The sequence below is a fragment of the Stegostoma tigrinum genome, chromosome 9 (genome assembly GCF_030684315.1).
Source record: "Stegostoma tigrinum isolate sSteTig4 chromosome 9, sSteTig4.hap1, whole genome shotgun sequence".
Lineage (NCBI taxonomy): Eukaryota > Metazoa > Chordata > Chondrichthyes > Orectolobiformes > Stegostomatidae > Stegostoma > Stegostoma tigrinum.
This window is the reverse complement of record NC_081362.1, coordinates 10,821,339-10,846,368: the sequence shown is the minus strand read 5'-3', so window position 1 is coordinate 10,846,368 and position 25,030 is coordinate 10,821,339. Positions and strand designations below refer to the sequence as shown.

The window sequence follows — 25,030 nt, the reverse complement described above, 5'->3', positions numbered from 1 at the left end:
AAGGTCCCAACCCGAAACATCAGCTTTCCTCTCCTTTGATGCTGCCTGGCTTGCTGTGTTCCATCAGCTCCACACTGTGTTATCCATGACTCCAGCATCAGTAGTTCTTGCTATTTTATTTTTCAAAAATTACTTTTAGTGCAGTTCTGCAGTTTCATTGAGTAACAGTGTGTTTTTTGGACTGTAAAGTAATATAGACTACTTGATGCTGTTCTTTGCATTCTGTACTGAAAGTCATGCCTTGTGCCTCTCTGGACAAAAGTATGATTCTTCAGCTACCTGACAGAGGAGATTATGAAGATCCTTGCAATGATTTTTCCTCTGGTAAACCACCTTCAAACCTGAACAAAGCTCTTCAAATCATTGAACTCCGATCAGCAGATGATGTATACATGTGGGAATGTGGGTGGGATTTGCTTGGAACCTGAACTCCAGGTCAACGTTGACTCGTTTCTGCCAACAACAAGCATATAGGCTTTTCACTAAACACCTGGAAAATTAAGGTCCTCTTCCAACCAACTGTCACCTCACCCTTCATTCTCCCACATTTAAGATCAGTGATGAGACCCTGGAAAATAGAGACCATTTTCCATATTTTTGAGAGTCACGTCTCAATGAAATCAGGCATGGACTGTACAATTTGTCATTGCCTCCAATGTGCAAGCTAGTGGTTGTACTGACTGAAGAAGTGTTTGAGTTCCTGGATCTCAAACACAAAGCTAAGTTTACCATGAATTGTACTCTGCATGCTGCTGTCTGCTTTGGAGACTGAGACAACCTGCATCAAAAACTTCAAAGCACTGGAGAAGTATAACTGGCATTGTGTTGGCCACACCTTCTAAATACAGTGGCAAGAAAGGTGGTCCAACAGCAGAGATCTCTCCCAAACCAATATACCCTGCTTGGAGGTCCCTGAAGCAGTTGTTCCACTCAGCCTTTGGTCATAGCCAGAAACACACTGGAAGGCAGGAAAAATACTTTGTACGTGTCCTTAAAGTATCAGTGAAAATCAAACATCTCCACTGATTATCTAGAGTCCATTGAGGTGTGTTCAGGAAGGCATATAAACCTTGAGGGATTTTGGGAAGTTATGGTGTCAAGGCATTGGAGAAAGTACATAAACCTCTGTACAGCCCATCTTCCCCATGCTCCAAGCGCCACCTGTCCTGCTTTTGGCAGATAACACATTGGCTTTATTAGCCAACTCTGAACCTATCAAACAAGAGCGGAAGCAAGTCATCCTTCAAGTTGAAGGACTGCTGAAGGAGAGAAGATGAGACCATAAATTATCGCTTAGTCTGTAGGCAATTGGTGGCTTTTTGATTGGAACAGCAACTTCCTTGCCTAATTACAGCATGCTGTATAAAATGTAGCTCCAGGACAAGTAATCTCCTCCTCTGGTGTTGTTTGATGCTGTTGGTATGTCTGCTTCTTTGAGCCAGTTCTTTTGTTGTGATTATTCTAACAAGTCATTAATACTTTTGATCTCCTGAGGCTGGCAGTGCTTTAAGGCCGTCAAAGAAAGTTTGTTCCATTCTGTGTATACCATCTTTTTCTAATTTATCGTTTATCGTAATGGGCCTGAGGCACATGTTGTATTTTACCTTAAAAGGTGATCATGGATAAGTTCCTGATAATTTGGGGAAAAAAAATTAATCTAATTTTTTTCAAGTTACTTTGACTTATATTTTATCTGCCTTTGTACATCCAGATAAGGAACATTTGTTGGAGAATAAAGGCAAGTTTCATTTCAGCCATGCAGTGCTAGTTTTCAAAAATTCTGAAAGGTGCAGGAACCGAAGTAGCTCATTGAGCCTGCTCTGCCGTTCCAGATTATGACTGATCATCTGCCTTATTTCTGTGCTATCCCTTTACCCCGTGGTCTCATTATTAACTAGAAATGCATCAACCTCAGTTTTGAACATATTCTATGATTCAGCTTCCACAGTATTCTGAGGTAGAGAATTGAAAAGATTTATCACCCGTTCAGTGAAGAAGTTCTTCATTTCAATCTTAAATGGTTTATATTTTATTCTGAGGCTGTGGCCCATGGTTCTGGAGCACACAGGCACTCTATGTATCCTTATAACAACACAAATTTCGATGAGATCACCTCCAATTCTTCTAAACCCCTGAGAATATCCACATTGCCAGGAATCAATCTGGTGACCCTCCAGTGCCATCCCTCTATGGCAGGTGTGCAGTTTGATACGGGGCCTAGAACTGTAAGTAATATTACAGGTGTGCCTACTGAAGTTCCAGACAATACCACAGGTTAATGCAGCTAACTGGATACTGCCCCAACAAGGTGCCTTAGCCCTAATCTCAGAAGACCTTCAAGCATGCATACATGTTTTTCCAATTCCTCACATGGCCTTCCTAAGTTAGATTACTAAAAATAGCAAATTAGTTTTGTGCATTCTCACATGGGCATCACATTCAAGACCATGTCAGTGCCCAAGAAAACGTTGGTTCTGTAAGTCTGCATAGAGTTTGAGGTCAGGAAAATCCAAGTCTAACCAGATTCAACCTGGTTTAACTCACTTGGGTCACATTCACTTGCTTTTATAAATAAAATAAAGTTTTGTTTGTTGTTATTTCTACTGAAATTACTTTTCTGTTAGAAATTTTATGCTCATTTATAGCTTTCAGTTATTCCCAAACTTTGCTCTGATAGAATTGTATGTGTAACTTTGGATTGTTGTTTCATGCTGTCTTGTCAATTTTAAAATTGCTACTGACATTACTAGTTTTTAAAAGCTGTGATTTGTCATAGAAGTTATAGATTAAATGATTGTAAAATGTGAAAGACATGTTTGAATTACTAGGTAATTCTGACTATTGATTGACACATTTTGTTCTAAGCTTTTCAACAGAGAACACCTCATCCACGCCTAATTCAGGGAACCTTGGATCAGTTTATACCATATAAAGGATGGAAGCTTTACTTTTCAGAAGGTGAGCCTTCCTTTTCAAACAATTTGTTTTGGGAAAAGACTTCAATTTCCATATATACTCACAAAAATTTCTACAAATAATGTTTTGAGTGTTTTATATAAAGTGTTTTAAATAAAAATCAAGAGGCTAACCTTTGTACTGATTTTGAGTTAGATCCTCTAACTTGAGGGGGTATGTAGTTGCATTGGAGGCAGTTTTAAGGAGATTCAGTAATTTGATTCCAGAGATGAGGGTTTTGTCTTCTGAAGTGAGATTGAGAAGTTTGGCCTATGTTCTTTGAAGTCAAGAATGAGATTGGCTCTGACTGAGTTAAATAAGATGCTATTTGATTTCCAAAGTAGATGCAAGGAGGATGTTTCTCCTTGTGGGGCAATCTTGAATGAGATGTCACAGTTTTAGGATACAGGTTGCAGATTTGAAATAGCAATCAGGAGAAATTATTTCTATCACAGTGTCATGAATCTGAGAAATTCACTAGAGTGTGGTGGACGCTAGTTCATGAAATTTAAGGAGTAGGTAGATTTTTAATTAGTATCGGATTGTAGGGTTATGCAGAGTAGGTAAGAAAGTGGAGTTGAGGCTGAGATGCGATCAACCTTGATCATATTAAATGGTGTAGCAGGCTCGAGGGCCTGAATTCTTCTGTTGCTAGCTCTTATCGTGCATGCTTGATTTGACCCCAGATCAAATCCAAAAATGAACATTGGGATGGAAAGTAAAAACCAACATATCACTTATAACCAGGTGTATGCTACTTGGCCCTTTGAACCTGCCCGGGACCAAATAAGGTTGTGGCTGAATGAATTGTAATCTCAACCCCACGTTTCTGCCTATCCCTTGATAACCTTTACCTTCTTGCTTATCAAGAAGCTATCTATCTCTTCCTTAAAAACAGTCAAAGACTCTGCCTCCACTATATTTTGAGGAAGACAGTTCCAAAGAATTACACTTTTCTGTGAGAAAGAGTTTGGCCACGTTTACTACTTAGACGGATAGCCCGTGATTTCGAAATAGTGATCCCCAGTTCTACCTTCTGTCAAGAGGACATCCTTCCTGCATCTCACAAATCTAATATGTTTCATTCAAAGCACCTCCTGTTCTTCGAAACAGCAAATATACAAGGCTAGACTGTCCAATCCTGCTTCAGTGGTCAACCTCTGCACACCAGGTGTTAGTCCAGTAAATATTACTGAACTTTTTCGAAAACATTCGCATCCTTCCTTAAACAAGGGGACTGTACTGTATACTATCTTCCAGATGTGGTGTCTCACCAATTCTCTGTAAAATGCAAGCTTAACCTCATGAGTTTTGTATTCAATTTCCCTTGAAATAAACAATAACATTCTATAGCTTTCCTACTTACATGCTGTACCTGTATAATAATCTTTTATGATCCACGCATCACTGCACCCAGATCCTACTGCATCTTGGAGTGCTGCAGACTCTCAGCATTTAGATAATAGGATTTTTTATTCTTCTGGCCCAAATGGACAATTTCATATTCTCCCATTTACCCACCATTTACCAGATCGTTTCCTAATTTCACCTGCATCTAATCCTATTTTGGCCTCCCTTTGCTTTCTCCCTCACTTAATTTCTGACCTATCTTTGTATCTTTAGCAACCATACTATTGATCTCAATCCCAGTTAACTTCATAAATGTATAAAGTTAATACTTTACTCTGATCCTTGTGGCACATTTGTTACATCTCGCCAATCAGAACATGACCCGTGGGTGGCATGGTGAATCAGTGGATAGCACTGCTGCCTTGTGGCACCCGGGTTTGATTCCACCCTCGGGTGACTGTCCATGTGGAGCTTGCATGTTCTCCTTGTGTCTGCATGAGTTTCCGACAGGTGCTCTGGTTTCCTCCCACAGTCCAAAGATATGCAGGTTAGGTGGATTAGCTGTGTTAAATTGCCCCGTATTGTCAAGGGATGTGTAGGTTAGATGTGTTAGCCATGGGAAATGTAGGGTGGGAGATGGGTCTGTGTCTGATACTCATCGGATGTCAGCATTGACTTGTTGGGCCAAATGGCCTGTGGATTCTATGGAGACCCATTTACGCCTACTGTCTGTTTTTTATCAGCTAACTAATCCTCTTTCCCATCTAATAAGTCACCCCCTAACCATGGGCCCATATTTGCAGAGTGACTATTAATGTAGCATGTGAAAGTGTTCTTATTATTTGAATAGAACTTATATCACCAGGCAGTGAACACTTCCATGTATTAATGCAATCTTGCACTGTACAATGTACCTAAACAACATATATGTGAACTTGTTTGATGATCAAATTCAATGGAAAATTTGAACAATCACTTATACGGAGTATAATAATTCAGTGTGACTTGGATGATCAAGGAGCTCTGGGAAAACAAAAATCACTCAGATTTAATATAACATGCTGAGTGGCTGAGCATCATACCAGATGCAAGTGGAGGCGTTTGTTAGAAATCAGTCATTAATGTCTCAGGATGTGGGTGAAAGAGGATCATGGCGGAGTATTTTGACAGCTTTTAGCAACAATACCAATGATCTTCCATGCTTTGTATAGTTGGGAGTGGGGGCTGTTTACTGGTCATTTCATGATGGTCAATTCCATTGGCAACAATATATTCTAACAGAGTTGCATCAGAACTTGGGCCATCCAGGCTGAATGACAAATACAATTAATATAAATGATACAAATATTAGGCTATGACTATCTACCATAAGAGAAAAGTGAATCACCTTCACCTGACTTTACGTGACACTTCTAACTATTCAGCAATATAGGGCAGGGGGTCATCGTTACCCAAAGTTTATCAAGCTAATCCTTTCAAAACTATGATTGTATGAGTGGGATAGGTGCAGTTTAATCATGTAACATAGGTAACAATTGCAAAACTGGTACCCCTGGTATCAACAAAAGAGGGACTCCTTTCCAAGGTATCCCCACAGGAGGCTTTAGGTCATAACCTAATTTTAAAATCTGTAACAGGAAAATTGGGATGATGGAATCAAGAAATAAAGCAATGTGCCAGTGGGAAATGTATGAAAACGTAGCACTTAAGTACTTCAGAAGTACTTCAGAACTTAACTGCTTAATCCCATGGAACCACAATGTAATTGTGATTTTAAACAAGATTAAAATTTTCTTTTATGAAAGAATTTTTGTGATTTCTTATAAAGCTGATGCAGAGTTCTTCTTTATTTGGGAATGTAAAGCATTTGGAGTAATAAAAGCTATGGTGCAAATATTCCAGATGTCGCTAAAGTCAGACATTTTGCTTGATGCCTGGAATCTTTCTCTAAATTAGTTGTAAAGTTAGATAGGAGATAGCAGGGACTGCAGATGCTCTAGAATCTGAGATAACAAGATATAGAGCTGGATGAACACAGCAGGCCAAGCAGCATCAGAGGAGCAGGAAGGCTGATGTTTCAGGCCTAGATCCTTTTGTTTTCTTCCTTGTGTGTCGAGAATACAGATGCTATTCTGACGTTGTCCATGGTCTAATTTGCATATGGGTGAGGGAACATTGGAAATAGCTCAGCAATGATCATAACCCTTGTGTTTGTAGAGTGAATTGATTTGTTTTTAGGCTTGTAACGTTATCTTTTAATCTTCACTGTGGAAGATTGCAGCATAGCCTTGAGTGATTTAGACTATTTCTAACATCTGCTTTAGAATACCTATTCCCATTTGTAGCTCCAATTCCCATCTCGAGGTTTGGATAGTAGGGAGACTTGTTCATTTCCATGAACTGAATTCCTGAAGACTGCTGCTTGATTTTTGATAATCATTGGTAGTTTTACTTGTGATTGGAACAACTATTTGTTAAAATGTAAAGGGATTTGAAACAAAAATTGATCTCCTGACATTTTCTTTTAAAGCATATGTTGGAAACTCCCCTTTTGTACAGAAGATTAGTGCATTTGAGAAATTTTTCACAAATCATATTGACCTGTATGACAAGGTAAGAGTCCTGGTGCTTTGTTTTTGCTAATTTCAATGTTTGTGAGTTTCCTTTCTTAACTATGATGATCAATTCCATTGACAACATCAGCAGTGACAGTATACTCCAGAACTTGGGCCATCCAAGCCAAGAGTGACAAGTGCAGGTAACATTGACAGAAGTACTGGATTGTGGTCGTCTGCAACAGTGGAAAGGTGAACCATCTTTACCTGGCACTTGTAAATACCTGGCATTATAGGGCAGTGGACATCATTGCCCAAAAAATACCAAGTTAATCAGTTCAAAACTACAACTGAGAGAATCAGTTTGGTTAACTAGTGGAGGTGGGGTTGAAGTTGGTGCTAAGGAAATAATATTTATCAGGTGTTACTATCTTTTGTGAATAAATTTGGCCATTTTTTCTAATGGTGGTAATTTTAATGAATGAGTTGAAGGTGAGTATTTGGTAGAATTAAGAATTTGATTTACAGCTTATTTGTTTATCAGTAGAAGAATAGATTTACTCCAGGAGATATATTACCTTTTGGATCTTTGAATGCATACCAATGCTGCAGCAGTCAGTGAAGTTTTGTCAAAGACATGCAGCACTCTTTGATACCATTTTTGTATTAAGAAAAAGAAAATCCATTACCTTGATGCTACTTGTTATACAAAAACTAATAAGAAAATTGAAAATGTGAAATATTTCTTTCCAAAGGATGAAATAGAAAGGAAAGGAAGCATCCTGATTGACTTTAAGGAGCTTGTAAATGATGAAGAGTTGAAAGCTCTAATGCCGAATTTAGCCACTGAATTCAGGGATATGCCAGAAAAATTATTGGATTGCTTGGGATTGGCAGTTCATCAGGTTAAGTATCACATGACTCTTTTCTGTGTAAATATACCTCTTGGGCAACACCATTTATTTTTACAATATCAAGATGTACATTTGTTTTGCCTCACTTATTTTGAAAATATGTAAAGTGTAAAGGGTTGTATTTCTTTCTTCATTATATACCATGCAGTAGTACGAACTGCTTTCCACTTCTGCAGTAGTACCATCTTGAAAATGCAGTTTTATTGCAAATGAATTGAACTCTGTTTTACAAATGTAAGACTTCAGGCTTAATTTATGTTGATCATATTGCACACATTTAGGTAATAACTAGAGATCTTGAAAAACAGGCGGCTCAATTGGATCAAGGGCTACCAAATGAAGATATTCCAATTGTAAATGTCCCCTTCATTCATGCAAGGTAAGTTTTTAAAAAAGACGTTTTTTGGCTATTTGGGAGTATTTTTCAAAGTAGAATTTCTGACTCATCTGACTGCTGTTAAGATAATTGTTCCAGAACATACCTTCAGTTGACACTGATTAAATAATTATGCAGGTACACAATTCCAAGTCCAGCTGTGTCAAAAGCAGACACTTTTCTCTTTGTGGGTGTGCTAGACATTTACAACATTTAGTTAATTTACCTGGTCTATTTTTTTAACCAGTGTGAACAGTCCATAAAATGGACTATAACAATGTACCAAAAATGCTCAAAAGATGAACTACAGCAGTTCAAGAATGTGGCTCACAGACAGCTCCAGGGCAACTGGAGATGGGCAATAAATGTCACACCACATTTCATGATTTTAAAAACAAACTGTTATCTTGGCAAAAAAAAACCTTACACCTTTAGTACTCGTATGCAGCGTTTTGCCTGGACTGTGTTTTTCATATCTAATCTTTTGTGGAGTGATTGATATGACCTTTCACTGACAGTGCATGATTTAAAAACAGGCCTCCATTGTGAATTTGGACAATGTTTACATTCGTTGGGCAATGGGTAGTCTAAAGCCAGGGAAAATCTGAAATCCAGCACAGTCTTGGTCCTGATGGTGTTGGATTTCAGATATTAACTGTACTTTGCTTGTGCAACAAGTTGTTGTACATTGAAAGCATTTTTATTCTGGAAATGTTTTGTTGATTCTTGTGTAGTTTGCTTTGTCATGTGCACGAATGATGGAAATGTCAATGGATTCTAAGAAATCATGGATTTCTTCAGTTTTTTTTCCCGCATTCCCTGCGGTACTCCAGATATTAAAGATGTTGTCATTTCTTCAAGAGTTCCAGCTAAGCTAGAATTTGCCATGAAGTCTAGAATCATCACATTTGTTCTCTCACACAAGATTGTAGCTGTATGTATGATATCGAACTGAACTAATGTTGAATAAGCCATTAATCTTATGCAACTTTATTTCCACAGGGCTCTGTCCTTGGGCCTCTACTGTTTGTAATTTTTATTAATGACTTGGACGAGGAGATTGAAGGATGGGTCAGCAAGTTTGCAGACGACACGAAGGTCGGAGGTGTCGTTGACAGTGTAGAGGGCTGTTGTAGGCTGCAGCGGGACATTGACAGGATGCAGAGATGGGCTGAGAGGTGGCAGATGGAGTTCAACCTGGATAAATGCGAGGTGATGCATTTTGGAAGGTCGAATTTGAAAGCTGAGTACAGGATTAAGGATAGGATTCTTGGCAGCGTGGAGGAACAGAGGGATCTTGGTGTGCAGATACATAGATCCCTTAAAATGGCCACCCAAGTGGACAGGGTTGTTAAGAAAGCATATGGTGTTTTGGCTTTCATTAACGGGGGGATTGAGTTTAAGAGTCGTGAGATCTTGTTGCAGCTCTATAAAACTTTGGTTAGACCGCACTTGGAATACTGCGTCCAGTTCTGGGCGCCCTATTATAGGAAAGATGTGGATGCTTTGGAGAGGGTTCAGAGGAGGTTTACCAGGATGCTGCCTGGACTGGAGGGCTTATCTTATGAAGAGAGGTTGACTGAGCTCGGTCTCTTTTCATTGGAGAAAAGGAGGAGGAGAGGGGACCTAATTGAGGTATACAAGATAATGAGAGGCATAGATAGAGTTGATAGCCAGAGACTATTTCCCAGGGCAGAAATGGCTAGCACGAGGGGTCATAGTTTTAAGCTGGTTGGTGGAAAGTATAGAGGGGATGTCAGAGGCAGGTTCTTTACGCAGAGAGTTGTGAGAGCATGGAATGCGTTGCCAGCAGCAGTTGTGGAAGCAAGGTCATTGGGGTCATTTAAGAGACTGCTGGACATGTATATGGTCACAGAAATTTGAGGGTGCATACATGAGGATCAATGGTCGGCACAACATTGTGGGCTGAAGGGCCTGTTCTGTGCTGTACTGTTCTATGTTCTATGTTCTATAACTGTTTTAGTATTGAAGACAACAAAATGTGAGGCTGGACGAACACAGCAGGCCAAGCAGCATCTCAGGAGCACAAAAGCTGACGTTTCGGGCCTAGACCCTTCATCAGCTTTTGTGCTCCTGAGATGCTGCTTGGCCTGCTGTGTTCATCCAGCCTCACATTTTGTTGTCTTGGATTCTCCAGCATCTGCAGTTCCCATTATCACTGTTTTAGTATTGGGTAGGTTTGGAGTCTGAAGCATAGATCCAGGCTGAACACAATCAATACGAACTGTACAGCCTGGACAAGTAACTGGGGGACAGTGAAGTCTTTGATAAAACAGCACAGTGGTCAATGAAGTTTTAACATGATGGTTCTGAAAGGGATGTAAAGTTAAAATAGGCTGAATGGAAAGGTTAAATGCAGCTTTTTCGTGATTTATCAAGGCATTCAAAATACATATATTTTAGCTTCTCTGTCAGACTAATTTTGAGGTGCAACTCAAATTTGAGTGCGTGGGACACAAATTCTGTTTTAGATTCACTATTGGTTATAATATAGTTAAGTATATTGTTTCTGTTTTCAGTTTGGTGATTGATTTGGCATTCAATTTGTAGTAAACTCAAGATTATGTTAATAAAATATCTGCATACAAGATCTAACATCCGTATGATAAAATAGTTTCTTTAAGTTTTATTTTTACTTGATTAAACACTCAGATCTCACGTAACACATAATTTTTCAGGATTTTTAACTATGAGCCTTTGACATTGTTGAAAAATTTGCGAGCTAACTGCTATGGAAAATATGTTTCCCTTCGTGGGACAGTTGTCCGTGTCAGCAACGTTAAACCTTTCTGCACTAGAATGGCCTTTACTTGTAATACATGTGGAGATACTCAGAGCCTACCTCTTCCCGATGGAAAATACACACTCCCTACAAAGGTACATTTTCATGCTATTATGTCTGAGAAAAGAAAATTGTTCTTGTTCAGAATTTTGAGGAGACTTAAGTTCAAATTCTTTCTGAAGTGTTTAGCGCCGGAATGTCGTGGCCGATCATTCACGCCGAATAGAAGCTCTCCCTTGACAGTTACTGTAGACTGGCAATCTATCAAGTAAGTGAACGCTGATTAAAGATACTTTCGTTTCTGCATTTCTAGTTTGTAGAAATAAATTACTATTCAATTCAGGTCATTAGAATTTCCTGACCTTGGCATTGTGATTATCTTCGGCACTTTAAGTAGCGGAGTTATATAACTGTATTTGTTGAAGACTTACACTCTGCTACTAACTTGTGGAGAGGTTGCAAAGAAAGTTCATAGCCCAGAAAAAATGGAATACTTGACACAAATAAAATGCAATGTCTATCTCTGCTTCTTCCTGAGTCTTGTATATCTGATATCTGATTTTGACCAATTCAATTCACACCATGTGATACAAAGAAACTGCTGATTATATTGATAAGGTAAAGATCATGGGCCCTAACAATATTCCAACAGTGGAATTGAAGACTTGTACCCTAGAACTTGTGCCTCTAATCAAACTGTTACAGTTACTCCACTGGCATCTACTCAACAGTATGGAAAATTGCTTGCTTTTGTCTTGCCCGCAAACGCAGGACACGTTTAATCTGGCCAAGTACTGTATCATCAATCTGTTCTTTCTTAGGGGAATAATGGAAGCTGACTTTGGAAGTGCTACCAAGCAGCAGTAGCCTGCTCACTTTAACTCCTGGCAGGCCCCTTGACTCCTAAATTATTTACATCTTTGATCCAAACATGGACAGAAGAGCTGAATTCAAGAGATGCACTTGGCATCAAGGACATACTTGACTGAGTGTGGGACCAGTGAACGTGAACAAAACACAACCAGTCAGTAGGAGAGAGGGAAAAATCTTTCACTGATTGGAGTCATACCTAGTTCAGAAAAGAGCTTGTTGTTGGAGGCCAATTATCTTGGTACCAGATCATCACTGCAGGAGTTCCCCAGGCCTGACCATCTTCAGCTGCACCATCAATGACTTTACCTCCATTATAAGGCTACATGTGGGGATGTTGGCAAATAAAACATTAGTATCATTTGTGACACCTTAACTACAGAAACAGTCCATGTACACATACAGCATGACCTGGACAACATTCAATCTTGGACTGCTAAGTGGCAAATAATGTTCGTGTCACACAATTGCCAGGCTATGAGTATCTTCAATTTGAGAGAATTTAACCATCTCCCTTTGAGATTCAATGGTATTACTATCACAAATTTGCCTCTTTAAGTATCCTGGGGATTACTTTTGACCATAAACTGACTAGAAACCATACAAATGCAAGAGTAGGCAGAACTGAGAATTCTGTGGAGAGTAACTTGCCTCATAATTCCCCAAAGCCTGTCCAGCACCCACAAGGCACTGTCCAGAATGTGATATTTTCCATCTGTGTGGCTGGGTGGATCTGTAACAACACTCAAGGTCAGCATCATCCAGGGCAAAGCAAACTGCTTGACTGGCACTCTGCCCACTACTGAAAACATTCTCTTCCTCCACCACTGGCACGCAATATCATCAATGTGTGCCATTTACAAGATCTACTGCAACAACTTTCAAACCAAGGGCCTAGGCACGTGGAAACACCACTATTTGCAAGCCCCACCCTCCAAATCATACAACATTGTGACTTGGAGCTTTATTTCCATTCCTTCACTGCTGCTGAATCAAAAGTCTAGAACTTCTTTCTGAGCAGCGCCAAATGGGATTGCAGAGGTTTAAATGTGTCTCACCACTACCTTCTACTGGGGGGAGTAACAGCTGTTGGTCCTATGGGTGGTGCTTGCAGCCTTCAATATCTTACCTAGTCAAGACCAAATGCACTTTTCAGTTTTGAAGTATGTAGAGATAATTGAACTAAGATGAGGAGAGTTTGTTTATTTTTTGGGGCTGGAGGAGAGGGTGTAATTTGATCTCTGAGGGGGAAGGATTGATTGCATCATTTCAAGAAAGAGGTAGAATGCAAAATTTGCTTCAGATATAAGTATTTTAGAAGAGAACTTTTACATTGGAGAATGGGGTGCTGATGGTATTGACTGCATTGCTTTATTTGACCATGCTATGCTCACATCACCAGTTAGGCATTAAATATGTTGTGACTGTATGCCATTTCTAATAATAGTTTAATGGCATGTGTAAGGTCAAATACTCATCTTCCTATTTTAGTTGTTTTGGTTAATGTAAAAATTCAGCATTGGTACCTAGTTTGTAGCTGAGGTGCTGTAGAACCGATGTGTCCCATGAATATGTTTGTTTTAAATAAAGTTTAAATTAGTTGTTCCTCTGTTTGGGTAAAGTTAGTCCATGTAATTTTTTTCTCTCCAAGATTGCAGGAGCTTGCATCAGATGACAAGAGAGAAGCTGGAAGAATTCCTCGAACTATAGAGTGTGAGCTTATCCAGGACTTGGTGGACAGTTGTGTCCCAGGTGATATGGTAACCGTCGTAGGAATTGTCAAAGTGGCAAACAGCAGTGAAGGTATGGTTGAAGTTTCCTTGAATTACAAGCCTGTTTTGTTTGTTGCCGATGATATTGCATTGACCATCAAATGTCAGTCTGATCAGTCTAAGTTTCAACTCAAGCAGTCATCCACTCCCTTGTCTTGTATTAGAAAGTCTTGATTTCTTTTCCATATCTTGTATATCCATAGAATAAAATACGGAAATAGTTTAAAGGAATTGAAATGAATGCATTGTGGAGTAAATATTCTCATCCGTGAACATCTTTTAAATCCATCAAAATTGGGTTTGTGTTGCTTTTCATAACTAGTTTCCGTATGTGTAAGAATTGCCAGTTTAAGCTTCACTTGGCATGTTTCGAATGATGGTGATTACCTCTGTGACCTGGATTAACAATGTGGGTTTACCCAGAGCTAACAAATGGGTGCATGTGACCCGGAGGCCCAACAAGTGCTTCCAGTTATTTAGAAACATGATGTTCAAGGGTGTGATGCAGTGGTAGCTTCCCTGCTTCTTGGTCAGAAGGCCTGGGTCCAAGTCCCACCTGCTCTGGAGGTAAGTTATTTATTACATCTCTGAACCGGTTGATTAAAATAATGTACAAGATCTGATAATTATTGACAGTTCTGAATCAGGTGTCCTCTAGAAACATCCTGTCAGTTACATATTGGAGGTGCTGGACATCTTAAAACGCACAAAGGTGGATAAATCCTGGGAATTGATCAGGTGTACCTAGAACTCTGTGGGAAGCTAGGGAAGTGATTGGTGGGCCCCTTGCTGAGATATTTGCAACATCAATAGCCACAGGCGTGGTGCCAGAAGACTCTGAGATTGGCTAGCGTAGTGCTCCTATTTAAGAAAGGTGGTAAGGAAAAGCCAGAGGACTGTAGACTGATGAGCCTGCCATCAGTGGTGGGCAAGTTGTTGGATGGAATCCTGAGCAACAGGATTTGCACGTATTTGGAAAGGCAAGGACTGATTATGCATAGTCGATTATGGCTTTGTATATGAGAAGTCATCTCACTAACTTGATTGAGTTTTTGAAGAAGTAACAGATTTCATGAGAGCAGAGTGCTGGACATGACCTATATGACCATTCCTCACGGTAGACTGGTTAGTAGGGTTAGATGACACAGAATGCAGGGAGAACTAGCCATTTGGATTGAGAACTGGCTTGAAGGTAGAAGACTGGTGGTGGTGGAGGGTTGCTTTTCAGACTGGAGGCCTGTGACCAGTGGTGTGCCACATGGATCACTGCTGGATCCATTGCTTTTCGTCATTTATGTAAATGATTTGGATGTGAATGTAGGAGGTATGGTTAGTAAGTTGCAGATGATACCAAAATTAGAGGTGTCGTGGACAGTGAGGAAGGTTACCTCGGAGAACAACGGGGCTTGATCAGATGGACCAATGGTCTGAAGAGTGGCAGATAGAGTTTAATTTAGATAAATACGAGGTGCTGCGTTTTGGAAAGGTGAATCAGAGCAGGACATACACGCTTGATGGAAGGTAGTGTTGCCTAACAAAGAGATGTTGGAGTGCAGGTTTATAGTTCTTTGGAGGTAGAGTCGCAGATAGAATAATGAAGAAGGCATTTGGTATGCTTGCCTTTATTGGACAGTACGTTAGTTACAGGTGTTGGGAGGTCATGTTCTGGCTGTTCAGGTCTTCGGTTAGGCCACCTTTGGAATTCTGTGTGCAATTCTGGTCACCCTGCTTTGAGAAGGATGCTGTGAAACTTGAAAGGGTTCAGAAAAGATTTACACCGTTGTTGCCAAAGTTGGAGGGTTTGAGTATAGGGTGAGGCTGCATAGGCTGGAGCTATTATACCTGGAGTGTTTGAAGGCTGAGCAGTGATGTGATAGAGGTTTATAAAATCATCAGGGGCAGTGGCTAGGCTAAATAGGCAAAGTCTTTTCCCTGGGGTTGGGGAGTCCGAAATTAGAGGGCACAGGTTTAAGGTGAGAGGGAAAAGATTTAAAAGGGACATAAGGGGCAATGTTTTCATGTAGACAGTGATGAATACACGGAATGAGCTGCCGGAGGAAGAAGTGGACGCTGGTATAATTATAACTTTTAAAAGGCATTGGATGAGTATATGAATAGGAAGGGTTTAGGGGGATATTGGCCAAATGCTGGCAAATGGGACTGGATTTAAACATTTTTTAAGGTGAGAGGAGAGAGCTTTTAAGAAGGCGTGAAGGGAAGATCTTTAATGCAATGGATGCTTTGTATCTGGAATGAACTGCCACAGGACGTGGTGGTTGTGGGTACAATTACAATGTTTAAAAGACATTTAGATAAGCACCTGAATAGGGATTTGGGCCAGGAGCAGGCAGGTGGGGCTAGTTTAGTTTGGGATTATGTTTCGCATGGACAGTTTGGACTGAAGGTTCTATTTCCATGGTGTGGAACTCTGATATTTGGTCGGTGTGGACGAAATAGACTGAAGGTTCTGCTTCCATACTGTACACCTTTATGACTCTATGTATCAGAAGATGGGTCATATCCAAATTTCACTCTGTTACTTTTGATTAAAGCCCTCAAATGTTCAGTAATTCTCTGCATTTTGACTATTAAATATCTATGCATTCAGTATTCTGTTCTACTTGACTTTCTAGGGAAGACTAAAAACAAAGATGACAAGTGCATGTTTTTTTTGTACATTGAGGCCAACTCTATCAGTAACAGTAAAGGGCGAAGAATTTTGAGTTCTGAAGAGGTATCTGGTGAAACAGCCTCCATGGAATTTACACTTAAAGAGCTTTATGCAATTCAAGAAATTCAAGCTGAAGAGAACCTTCTCAAGTTATTTGTTAAGTATGTTGTTTACTGATCATTTAAATTTGATTTTTGATATCATTTGGATGTACAACTACAGAACTTCATTTGTTTTGCAGCTCCTTATGTCCTGCTATATATGGTCATGAGGTGAGTGTCATGGTACAGTAAGAAAGATGCTTTTAGTCAGTAAGTGAATAATAATTTTTCTTGTGTGCTCAAACAACTTGCTTTTGTCTGTCAAATTAAACTTTCCAATGAAGGGTTGTTTGCTTTGTAGCTTGTCAAAGCAGGATTGGCATTGGCACTCTTTGGAGGCTGTCAAAAATATGTGGATGATAAAAATCGCATTCCAATCAGAGGCGATCCTCATGTGCTTATAGTCGGTGACCCTGGACTCGGAAAGAGTCAAATGTTACAGGCAAGTAACGTTATCGTGTACAAAATTTCCCTCTGGGCAAGATGTAAAATTCTTAGAAATAATTCTTTTTTTAGGAAATTGCTTTATCCTCTTAAGATATGGGCTGCTGCTGAGGAACAGTTACAGGAGTACCCTCAAATATTTTTTTCAAGTATCCATTCTTTTGTGAGAGTTGGCATATAATTAGAGCAAGGGAGACCCATCAAACTGAACATTCAAGTGCCTTGAATTGGTATCTACAGCAAACAGTGACTAAAGCAGAAACCCTGGCAGGTTTACTTTCTTCCAGTGCCCTATTATAATATCTCAGTTCTTGTCTGCCTTACAGTGCTTCACGCCATACTGGCACATGATGGAAATCTTGGTGCTTTCCACCCATCAGCTTAGTTCAATTCAACAATGTAATGTTTAATTTTCCAAGTGAGCCAATTCCCAGCTGAAGCTGATCCTGATATCAGTTGTAGTTGGCAAACTAAGGATTGTGAGGGATAAAAAACACATCCTTTACTCAATTTTTTTTTCTTTTGTTATTATATCTCTGTGTTATTGTTCTTTCCTGTAAAATAATTCCAGCCACTGGGTACTTTATATGAATTGCTTCCATGACTAAAAGAAATAAAGGAAGATATTACATTTGAATAGGTTAAATGCTGATATAACATGGAAGTAATTTGTCATGGATTAAGAAATATTTTAACTTACCTGGTGAAAGGCAATTATATTTTCAACAAAGAACATAATTGGATTTTTTGATTGGCACCATATTCACAAGCATCCACTCCCTCCACCACAGATGCTCAATAGCAGCAGTGTTTATGATCTAGAAGATCAACTACGGAAATTCACCCAAGATGGTGTGACAGCACCATCCAAACCCTTGACCACTTCCATTGAGAAGGACAAGGGCAGCAGATATATGGGAACATCACCAACAGTAAGCTACCCTCCAAACCACTGCTGTTCCTTCACTGTCGCTTGGTCAAAATCCTTGAATTCCCTCCCTAATAACATTATGGGTCTACCTATAGCACATGAACTGTAGTGGTTCAAGAAGGCAACTCGCCACCATGTTCTCAAGAACAACTAGGCCCCGGCAATAAATGCTGGCCAGCCAGCAACATTCTCATCCCATGAGTGAACAGAAAAAAAATTGTATACCAATTTCGTTGATCCCCTCATTCTAAACTGAGGGGATTTGTTGGTAACAGAAAAATATAAACATACACATAAATTCCTTATTCTTATTTCATGATGGGTTCCATTTTTCTCAGCAAATATTTCCTATGGGGTAAGCTTCTCTTTAAAATAGCTCTGGATAGTGATTTTATTTGAATTGTTGCGTTGTCGATTTAGTTTAGCATGTTAGTTCAAACAAATAACATAGTATAACATCGTAAAAATATAAACTGTGCTCAGAGGTACTGAATTTCCAAAAAAAGTATGAATTTTATGCTTAAGTACCCATTTGCAATTTTATTTTTAGGCAGTATGTAATGTTGCTCCACGTGGTGTTTATGTCTGTGGTAACACCACCACCAGTTCGGGACTTACTGTCACCTTATCAAAGGACAGTGGATCAGGAGATTTTGCACTGGAAGCAGGGGCTCTTGTACTTGGTGATCAAGGTAATTAGCACAGATAATATTGGGTGAAAATAGCTAATTAACAGTGTTCAACCCATAAAGTACATGTGCCTAGACGACTCCTGACTATGCTACTTGGCTAGAGGTGCTTTGGAAATTAGTTGTAATATTTATTCAATTGATCTGTGCAAGTTTTTGTTTCTTATGTTGCAATTATTGAAAGGCATTGATACTGTGTGTGTGGAGTAGAGGTGTAGGATACAGGCTCAGTGGCAAAACATGTTGCATTCTTCACCATAGTTGGTTTATCACCAAGGGACAGTGAGCACCGTTTACATTCTGAGAAAATAACAGCCTTGGTGTGTCTTTAGAGCTACAACAAAGGTATTTGTATTTGCAATAGAAGATTTTAGTGAGTGCTGAAGGATTGGGGTTTAATTTGAATTTATGTCATCTTTTGATTTTAACTATTAGAAGGCACCAGCCAGACTTGCTTACTTTTATTGTAGGTTCCTGTTGTTGAACCGTTCAAATTAACCACTATTTATGTTCTCGGACCTAATTCCAATAAGCTATGTACCTTCTGACATTGCATTCATTCTTATTCCTTGATTTTTTAAAAAAACCCAAATAAAGCTATATTTTATTTTTGTAGCTATTTAATTAAGTAGAGTTATAGTGATGTACAGCACAGCAACAGACTTTTCAGTCCAACACGTCCATGCTGACTGGATAGCCGAGATAAATCTAGTTCCATTTGCCAGCATTTGGCCCATAGCCCTCTAAATCCTTACAATTCAAATACTCACCCAGATTCCTTTTAAACCTGTAGTTGTACCAGTCTCCACCATTTCTTCTTCCAGCTCATTCCATACACGCACCACCCTCTGTGTGTAAAAGTTGTCCCTTATGTCCCGGATAAATTTTTCCTGTCTCACCTTTAATCTGTGCCGTTTAGTTTTGGACTCCCCACCCTGGGGACAAGACCTTGTCTATTTATCTTATCCGTGCCCCCCCCCAGTATTGTGCAAACCTCTCTAAGGTAGGCCATCAGCCTCTGATGCTCCACAGAAAGTAGCCCAAGCCCATTCAGCCTCTCTGTGTAGCTCAAACCCTCCAACCCTGGCAAAACTTTAAATTTTTTTCTGAACCCTTTTAAGTTTGACAACATCCTTCCTATAGTAAGGAGACCAGAATTGTGCACAGAATTCCAAAAGTGGCCTAACCAATGTCCCGTATAGTCGCAACATGACCCCGCAATACCTACACGCAATGTATTGACCAATAAAGGCAAGCCAGCCAAATGCCGTCTTCACTATACTGTCCATTGTAACTCCACTTTCAAGGAACTATGAACCTGCACTCTAAGGTTTCTTTGTTCAGCAGGACTCCTCAGGACCTTAGCATTGAGTGTATCAGTCCTGCTCTGATTTGTCTTTCCAAAATTAAGCACCTCACATTTATCTAAACGTAATTCCATCTGCCCATTGGCCCATCCGATTAAGATCCCGTTGTACTCTGAGGTAACCTTCGCTGTCCACTACACTTCTAATTACTTGCAATTTTTATTTTTATTTGGAAAGTTGTGATCAAATGAATCTATATTGTGGAATATACCTTGAACAAAATATTTTCAGTTCTTGCCGTATGATATCAAACTGAACTTTAAGTGTATTTGGCAAAGGGATAGGAAGCAATGTAACGACAGACAGAGGATTATTGACTGGAGACATGTACGCAGTGCGTTGGTCTATTCCTATTGCTTTTCTTATAAATAAATTACCTGGACCTGGAAGTACAAATTTTTGAAGCTTGTGGACAGTACAAAAGTTGGTGCTGCAGTAACAAGTAGGACATTTACAAGTTCAGAAAGAAATAAACTGTGTGTAATGGGCAGGCGCTTACCAGATACAAATTAATGTTGTTAAATGCAAACTTATTGGCGAACCACAAAGAGATACAGTGTAATCTAAATAGTATTATATTGAAAGGGATGCAAGAACAATGAGTCCGGATGCTACGTGTTTGCAATTTCATGAAGATGATGAGACAAGTTAATGAAGTTCAGAGGAATACTGGCCACGTGCAGGCGAATGAATCCTCTATATTGTGGAATATACCTTGAACAAAATATTTTCAGTTCATTTGGGAAACTTGGTTGGCATGGATGAATTGGCTCGAAGGGGGTTTCTGTGCTGTCAACTCTGACTGTAAGTGACTGAGAGCATTGAATACAGAATCAAAAAAAGTCAAGATTTTTTTTGCAGATCACTAGTTCGGTCTGCTGTCCTTGGAGCAGGGAACGTCCACTTAGAGGCATGTATAGTGCTGAGGGATTTTGTTACAGCATGTATCAAGGGCAACTAGGGATGGGCAAGAAACGCTGGCTAGCCAGCGACATCCATGTCCCACAAAATGAATAGAAAAAAATAATGTACGGAGACATTGTTTCCACTGACCAGTGGGCTGGTAACTAAAGGACATGAATTTAGAATAACTGGCAAAGAAAAGAGAAGGGAAATAAGGATAATTTTCTTTCGTAATAGGTTCGCTAACTCTGGCCTTAATACATGCTTGATTTTAGTTCTGTTCCATTGCTGCCTGTACCAGCTGCTGTCCAAATCCACAGTTTTGGAAGCCTCTTTCTACCCCTCACTGTATGACTTGCCTTTCTTTCTTCCCTGAAGTTACTCTTTAAAGCCTTCAACTTCATGCAGGCTTTTGGTCACCTGGCACCACTAAATGACTAAATTTTGCTCCTGTGAAGCATATTGGGATGTTGTACAAACATTGAAGCTGCTATATGAATTCTGGCTGTTCAGACTCTGAACGCATTCGACAGAATAAAATTCAGAAGATTTGAAAAGGCAATTGGACATGCAGATAAGTAATTTGCATCCTTATCCAGAAATATCTGGATGTGGAAATTTTAAATTGAACAATGTTTTGAGCACAGGTGCAGTAGGCTGAATGGCTTCTTTTGTGCTGTTATGATTCTATTTCTGCTCACCATCTATGCATAAGAGAAAGACTTAATTCATCTTAACCTGAGAAGTTGGGTGCTTTTTAATCAGGCTCATGACTAGGCCTCTGATCTTGGACATCAGGTTGGGTTTAATTAATCCCAAATTGTAATTTGAGTAAGTGCTTTTTGCAGTTTATTCCAAAGTAATGGCATGAGTGTTATTTTAGATATGTGCTTTATTCTGCTGGAATTACTGATTTGTTTTGGTAGAATTGACATTTTCTGTTTTATTCTCTCTGATCTGTTTAGGCATTTGTTGCATTGATGAATTTGATAAAATGGGTAACCAGCACCAAGCCTTACTGGAAGCCATGGAGCAACAGAGTATCAGTCTGGCCAAAGCTGGAATTGTTTGCAATTTACCTGCCAGAACTTCAATTCTTGCAGCTGCTAATCCAGTTGGGGGACATTACAGTAAAGCTAAAACAGTCTCTGAGAATTTAAAGTAAGTCATGTTTCTATAATTAACACTTCCGATTATCTGAACAGTCAGATTCAGAAAATAATGTTAAAACTCCAAAACTTATGGTTCAGTGTTATTTATTTTTAAAGTTTGGAATTATTTAATAGCAAAATATGTACTTGTTTCTACAATTTGACCTGTCACCATCTAATATCAGCTGTACTGTCAGAGGAACACCGCACCTGGAGTTGGAAGAAGGGAGAATGTTAAAACTAGTAAATGCGAATTACTTTTGGAGTGTTAAGAGGCTGGGTGTAAATGTTAAAAATCAAGAAAGAAAGCTGTTAGATTATTCAATATAAAATTGTCCAATCTCTTTGAAGCTCGCAGATACATGTATTGGAAATGGTCTTTCTCTGATATAAAGAAATAGTCAGCAAAGTATGAAATATAGGCTGTGTTGTTCTACAGATTGAATAAATGCAAATACACCTTTAGCAACAATTAACATTCATGTCTGAGGTAGCTTTATTATATTTGTGATTTCAGAATGGGAAGTGCCCTACTTTCAAGATTTGATTTGGTATTTATTCTGCTTGATACTCCAAATGAAGATCATGACAACCTTCTTTCAGAACATGTCATGGCTTTGCATGCTGGGAAGAAAGCAACCTTGAGCAGTGCCATAGTTTTACGTCAAGGCACACAAGACGCTAATACATCGATCCTTGAAGTTGCTTCAGATAGGCCATTATCAGAAAGATTAAAGGTACAAAAATATGCAGAATTGGTGATGTAGTGAGGCCCAAAATGGTATGTTTGACTGTATAATTAATGTATTTCATATTATACTTTACAAGTAAGATAGCAGCTTGACAGTGCCTGAGATTAAAGTACTAATCACACCCTGTCCAATCATAAAACCTTTTAGACATCAGATTGAGTTATACAGATTTGCCATTGGGTTGTGCCAAGGGATTCCTGAATACCAAAATCCCTCAAAACCTCAACATTTACAAGAGAAAGAAAATGTTACATTTAAACACTTTTTCTGATGTCTGAAATGTCTGTGCTTTACTTAGGAAACAATGTCTATAATGCACCAATGACAGCATTGTAACGTAGTCTGCAGCACACCAAATTGTCCACATTGGCAAATTCAACAGCCAGTATCAAAACACCGAGAGAGCTCAACAACAGCATTGTAGGAGAATAACTATTGGAGTAGACCCATGTGTGTGTGATCCAAAAGTTGTGCAAATAGTTTACCAAATTCCATTCTGTCGAGTGCATTAAAGAATTCCTCACTTATACTTTGCTCCACAGCAGAGATGCATTGATGTACCCCTGACAAGTGCTGCTCATCTTGCCAGTCACCAGAGAACTCTCAGACTTCACATGGATTAATTTTAAATGCAAATCCAAACCATGCTGGGATTTGCAGAACAACAGCTATCTTGCTTGTAACGGGTACTCTGAATTACCACTGACCATTCCACCTCACTCAGAATGATAACTGTTTTGCCTGACTTCTCAAACTGGCAGTCACCAAAGCTTTATCCTGAGGCTTCCTGTTGGATTTCAGAATGTGAATATCTCTCGAAGAATGTGGAAAGATCCCAATGTGGCATGAAGCAATTGAACTCTTGAGTCCCTTGATGAAAGATGCCTCATAAGATGACAGGAAGGAGCACAGAGGATTGACTTCACATACTCGAGCTGAAAAACATGAAAACTCCCTTGCTGCCTGCGAGTAACCAAGCAACAAAAACACAAAAGACTTACAATCAATGCTGTTGCTATTTTGCTTTATAACTGCTAATAAACATAAAGATGGCCATTGGTGGGCAAGAGCGGCGGGTAATAAAAATAGTCCCGCTGTAGTCTCTTGACTGTCTTTGAGCAGCCAGTCTTCTCTTACTTATGCACCAGAGAAATTCCTGAGAACAGAGGATAACAGGGAAGGCAATAAGTACCAAAATAGCCTCCCAACATGGGCACCAATCCAAGGTGGTGTCCGTCGTCAAATGAGGGAAACTACTCGACCTTCCGTGCAGCTAATGCCCTGTCACTCTGCTGTCAATAAGGTACACTTTGATGGAACACCACCTGATAAATAGCCTGAATCCCACCTTGGATACAGCAATGCTCCCCCATTTAAGGAGGTTTCTTTCTCCTCTAAAACTGCACCATGCAGGTCCTGACACTGATTTCCCATATTGAGGTTGGCTTGTGGGAAGGCCTGAAGATAGGAAACGCTTTTGTTGACTAGTTCTGTGCTTTTTGACACTATATAGACTTTCAGCAGCATGTTTGAATGCTATAAAATCATCCTGTTTTGTGAGAACCAACAACTATTTAATTAATTTATTAACAGCCGACAATTCAGTCTGGACCTTGGCGATGCAGTCAACTGCCCTGCATAACCAACTACAGAGTCTTCCAGGGATTAGTCCTCCAGCTGGCTCTCTTCAGAATATATGTCCTGACTTTCTCGCAATCATAGCTCTTTGCATGTGCTAACTATTTAGTCCTGAGTTATAAAGCTTTAGAACTCTGAATTTTTTCAATGGGATAGATAGTATCTGTATTAATATATGCAAGTTGGGAGGTAAGGTGTTAAGTTAATGTAAATTCAAATGACAAATTCTCTACCAATTTAGCACATCCGTGGTTTAAAATTATATGCTGAATTGCTCATGAGGGCGAATGACTTACATGCTATAATTTGGAGCTTAATTTGGAGGCTAAGCAAAAATGATCTGATGTGGAAAAACTGAACAAAAAAAAAGTTATTGAGTATGCTAAAGATACAAAATTTAGAGTTGAGAAATTGTTGTTTGTAACTTCAGACTTGAACAATGCTCAGAAAAGGACACATCTTGCCAAAGATTTTGCTCTTGCACTGATCCAGACAATTTTTAAAGTTGACTAGTACAGTCTTCATGGCAACTCCTACTAATCAGCTTCACTGGCCAATGAATCAGTATTCTCCTGATATGGTAGGTATTATTTTTCCCCTTGAACTAGTATTCTTGCAAATTGTCTGGAGAGAGCATGACAAAAAAGTTTGACAAAATGTGTTCTTTTTCAGCAAAACTGAGCAGTAACTGGGAATGGGTATGAGATTGCTTAAGAGTTTCCTTTTTAGTTTTGGTATGTGGGCTTGAAGCCATCCCATCATATGCTGATGCAATGGAGTGAGTTATC

General features: G+C 39.4%; 1 protein-coding gene across 1 annotated transcript in view; it reads left to right on the top strand.

The window, feature by feature from the left end:
* mcm8 (minichromosome maintenance 8 homologous recombination repair factor) overlaps nt 1–25,030 on the top strand; it is a 36,900-nt gene that overhangs the window by 3,452 nt on the left and 8,418 nt on the right. The window contains exons 2-14 of the mRNA XM_059648341.1: nt 2,866–2,958; nt 6,836–6,918; nt 7,616–7,765; nt 8,056–8,153; nt 10,850–11,048; nt 11,136–11,221; nt 13,475–13,626; nt 16,229–16,427; nt 16,508–16,538; nt 16,669–16,813; nt 18,297–18,434; nt 21,667–21,862; nt 22,370–22,589. Of these exons, the coding sequence (XP_059504324.1) occupies nt 2,866–2,958; nt 6,836–6,918; nt 7,616–7,765; nt 8,056–8,153; nt 10,850–11,048; nt 11,136–11,221; nt 13,475–13,626; nt 16,229–16,427; nt 16,508–16,538; nt 16,669–16,813; nt 18,297–18,434; nt 21,667–21,862; nt 22,370–22,589 (1,790 nt within the window). The remainder of the gene's footprint in view (nt 1–2,865; nt 2,959–6,835; nt 6,919–7,615; nt 7,766–8,055; nt 8,154–10,849; nt 11,049–11,135; nt 11,222–13,474; nt 13,627–16,228; nt 16,428–16,507; nt 16,539–16,668; nt 16,814–18,296; nt 18,435–21,666; nt 21,863–22,369; nt 22,590–25,030) is intronic.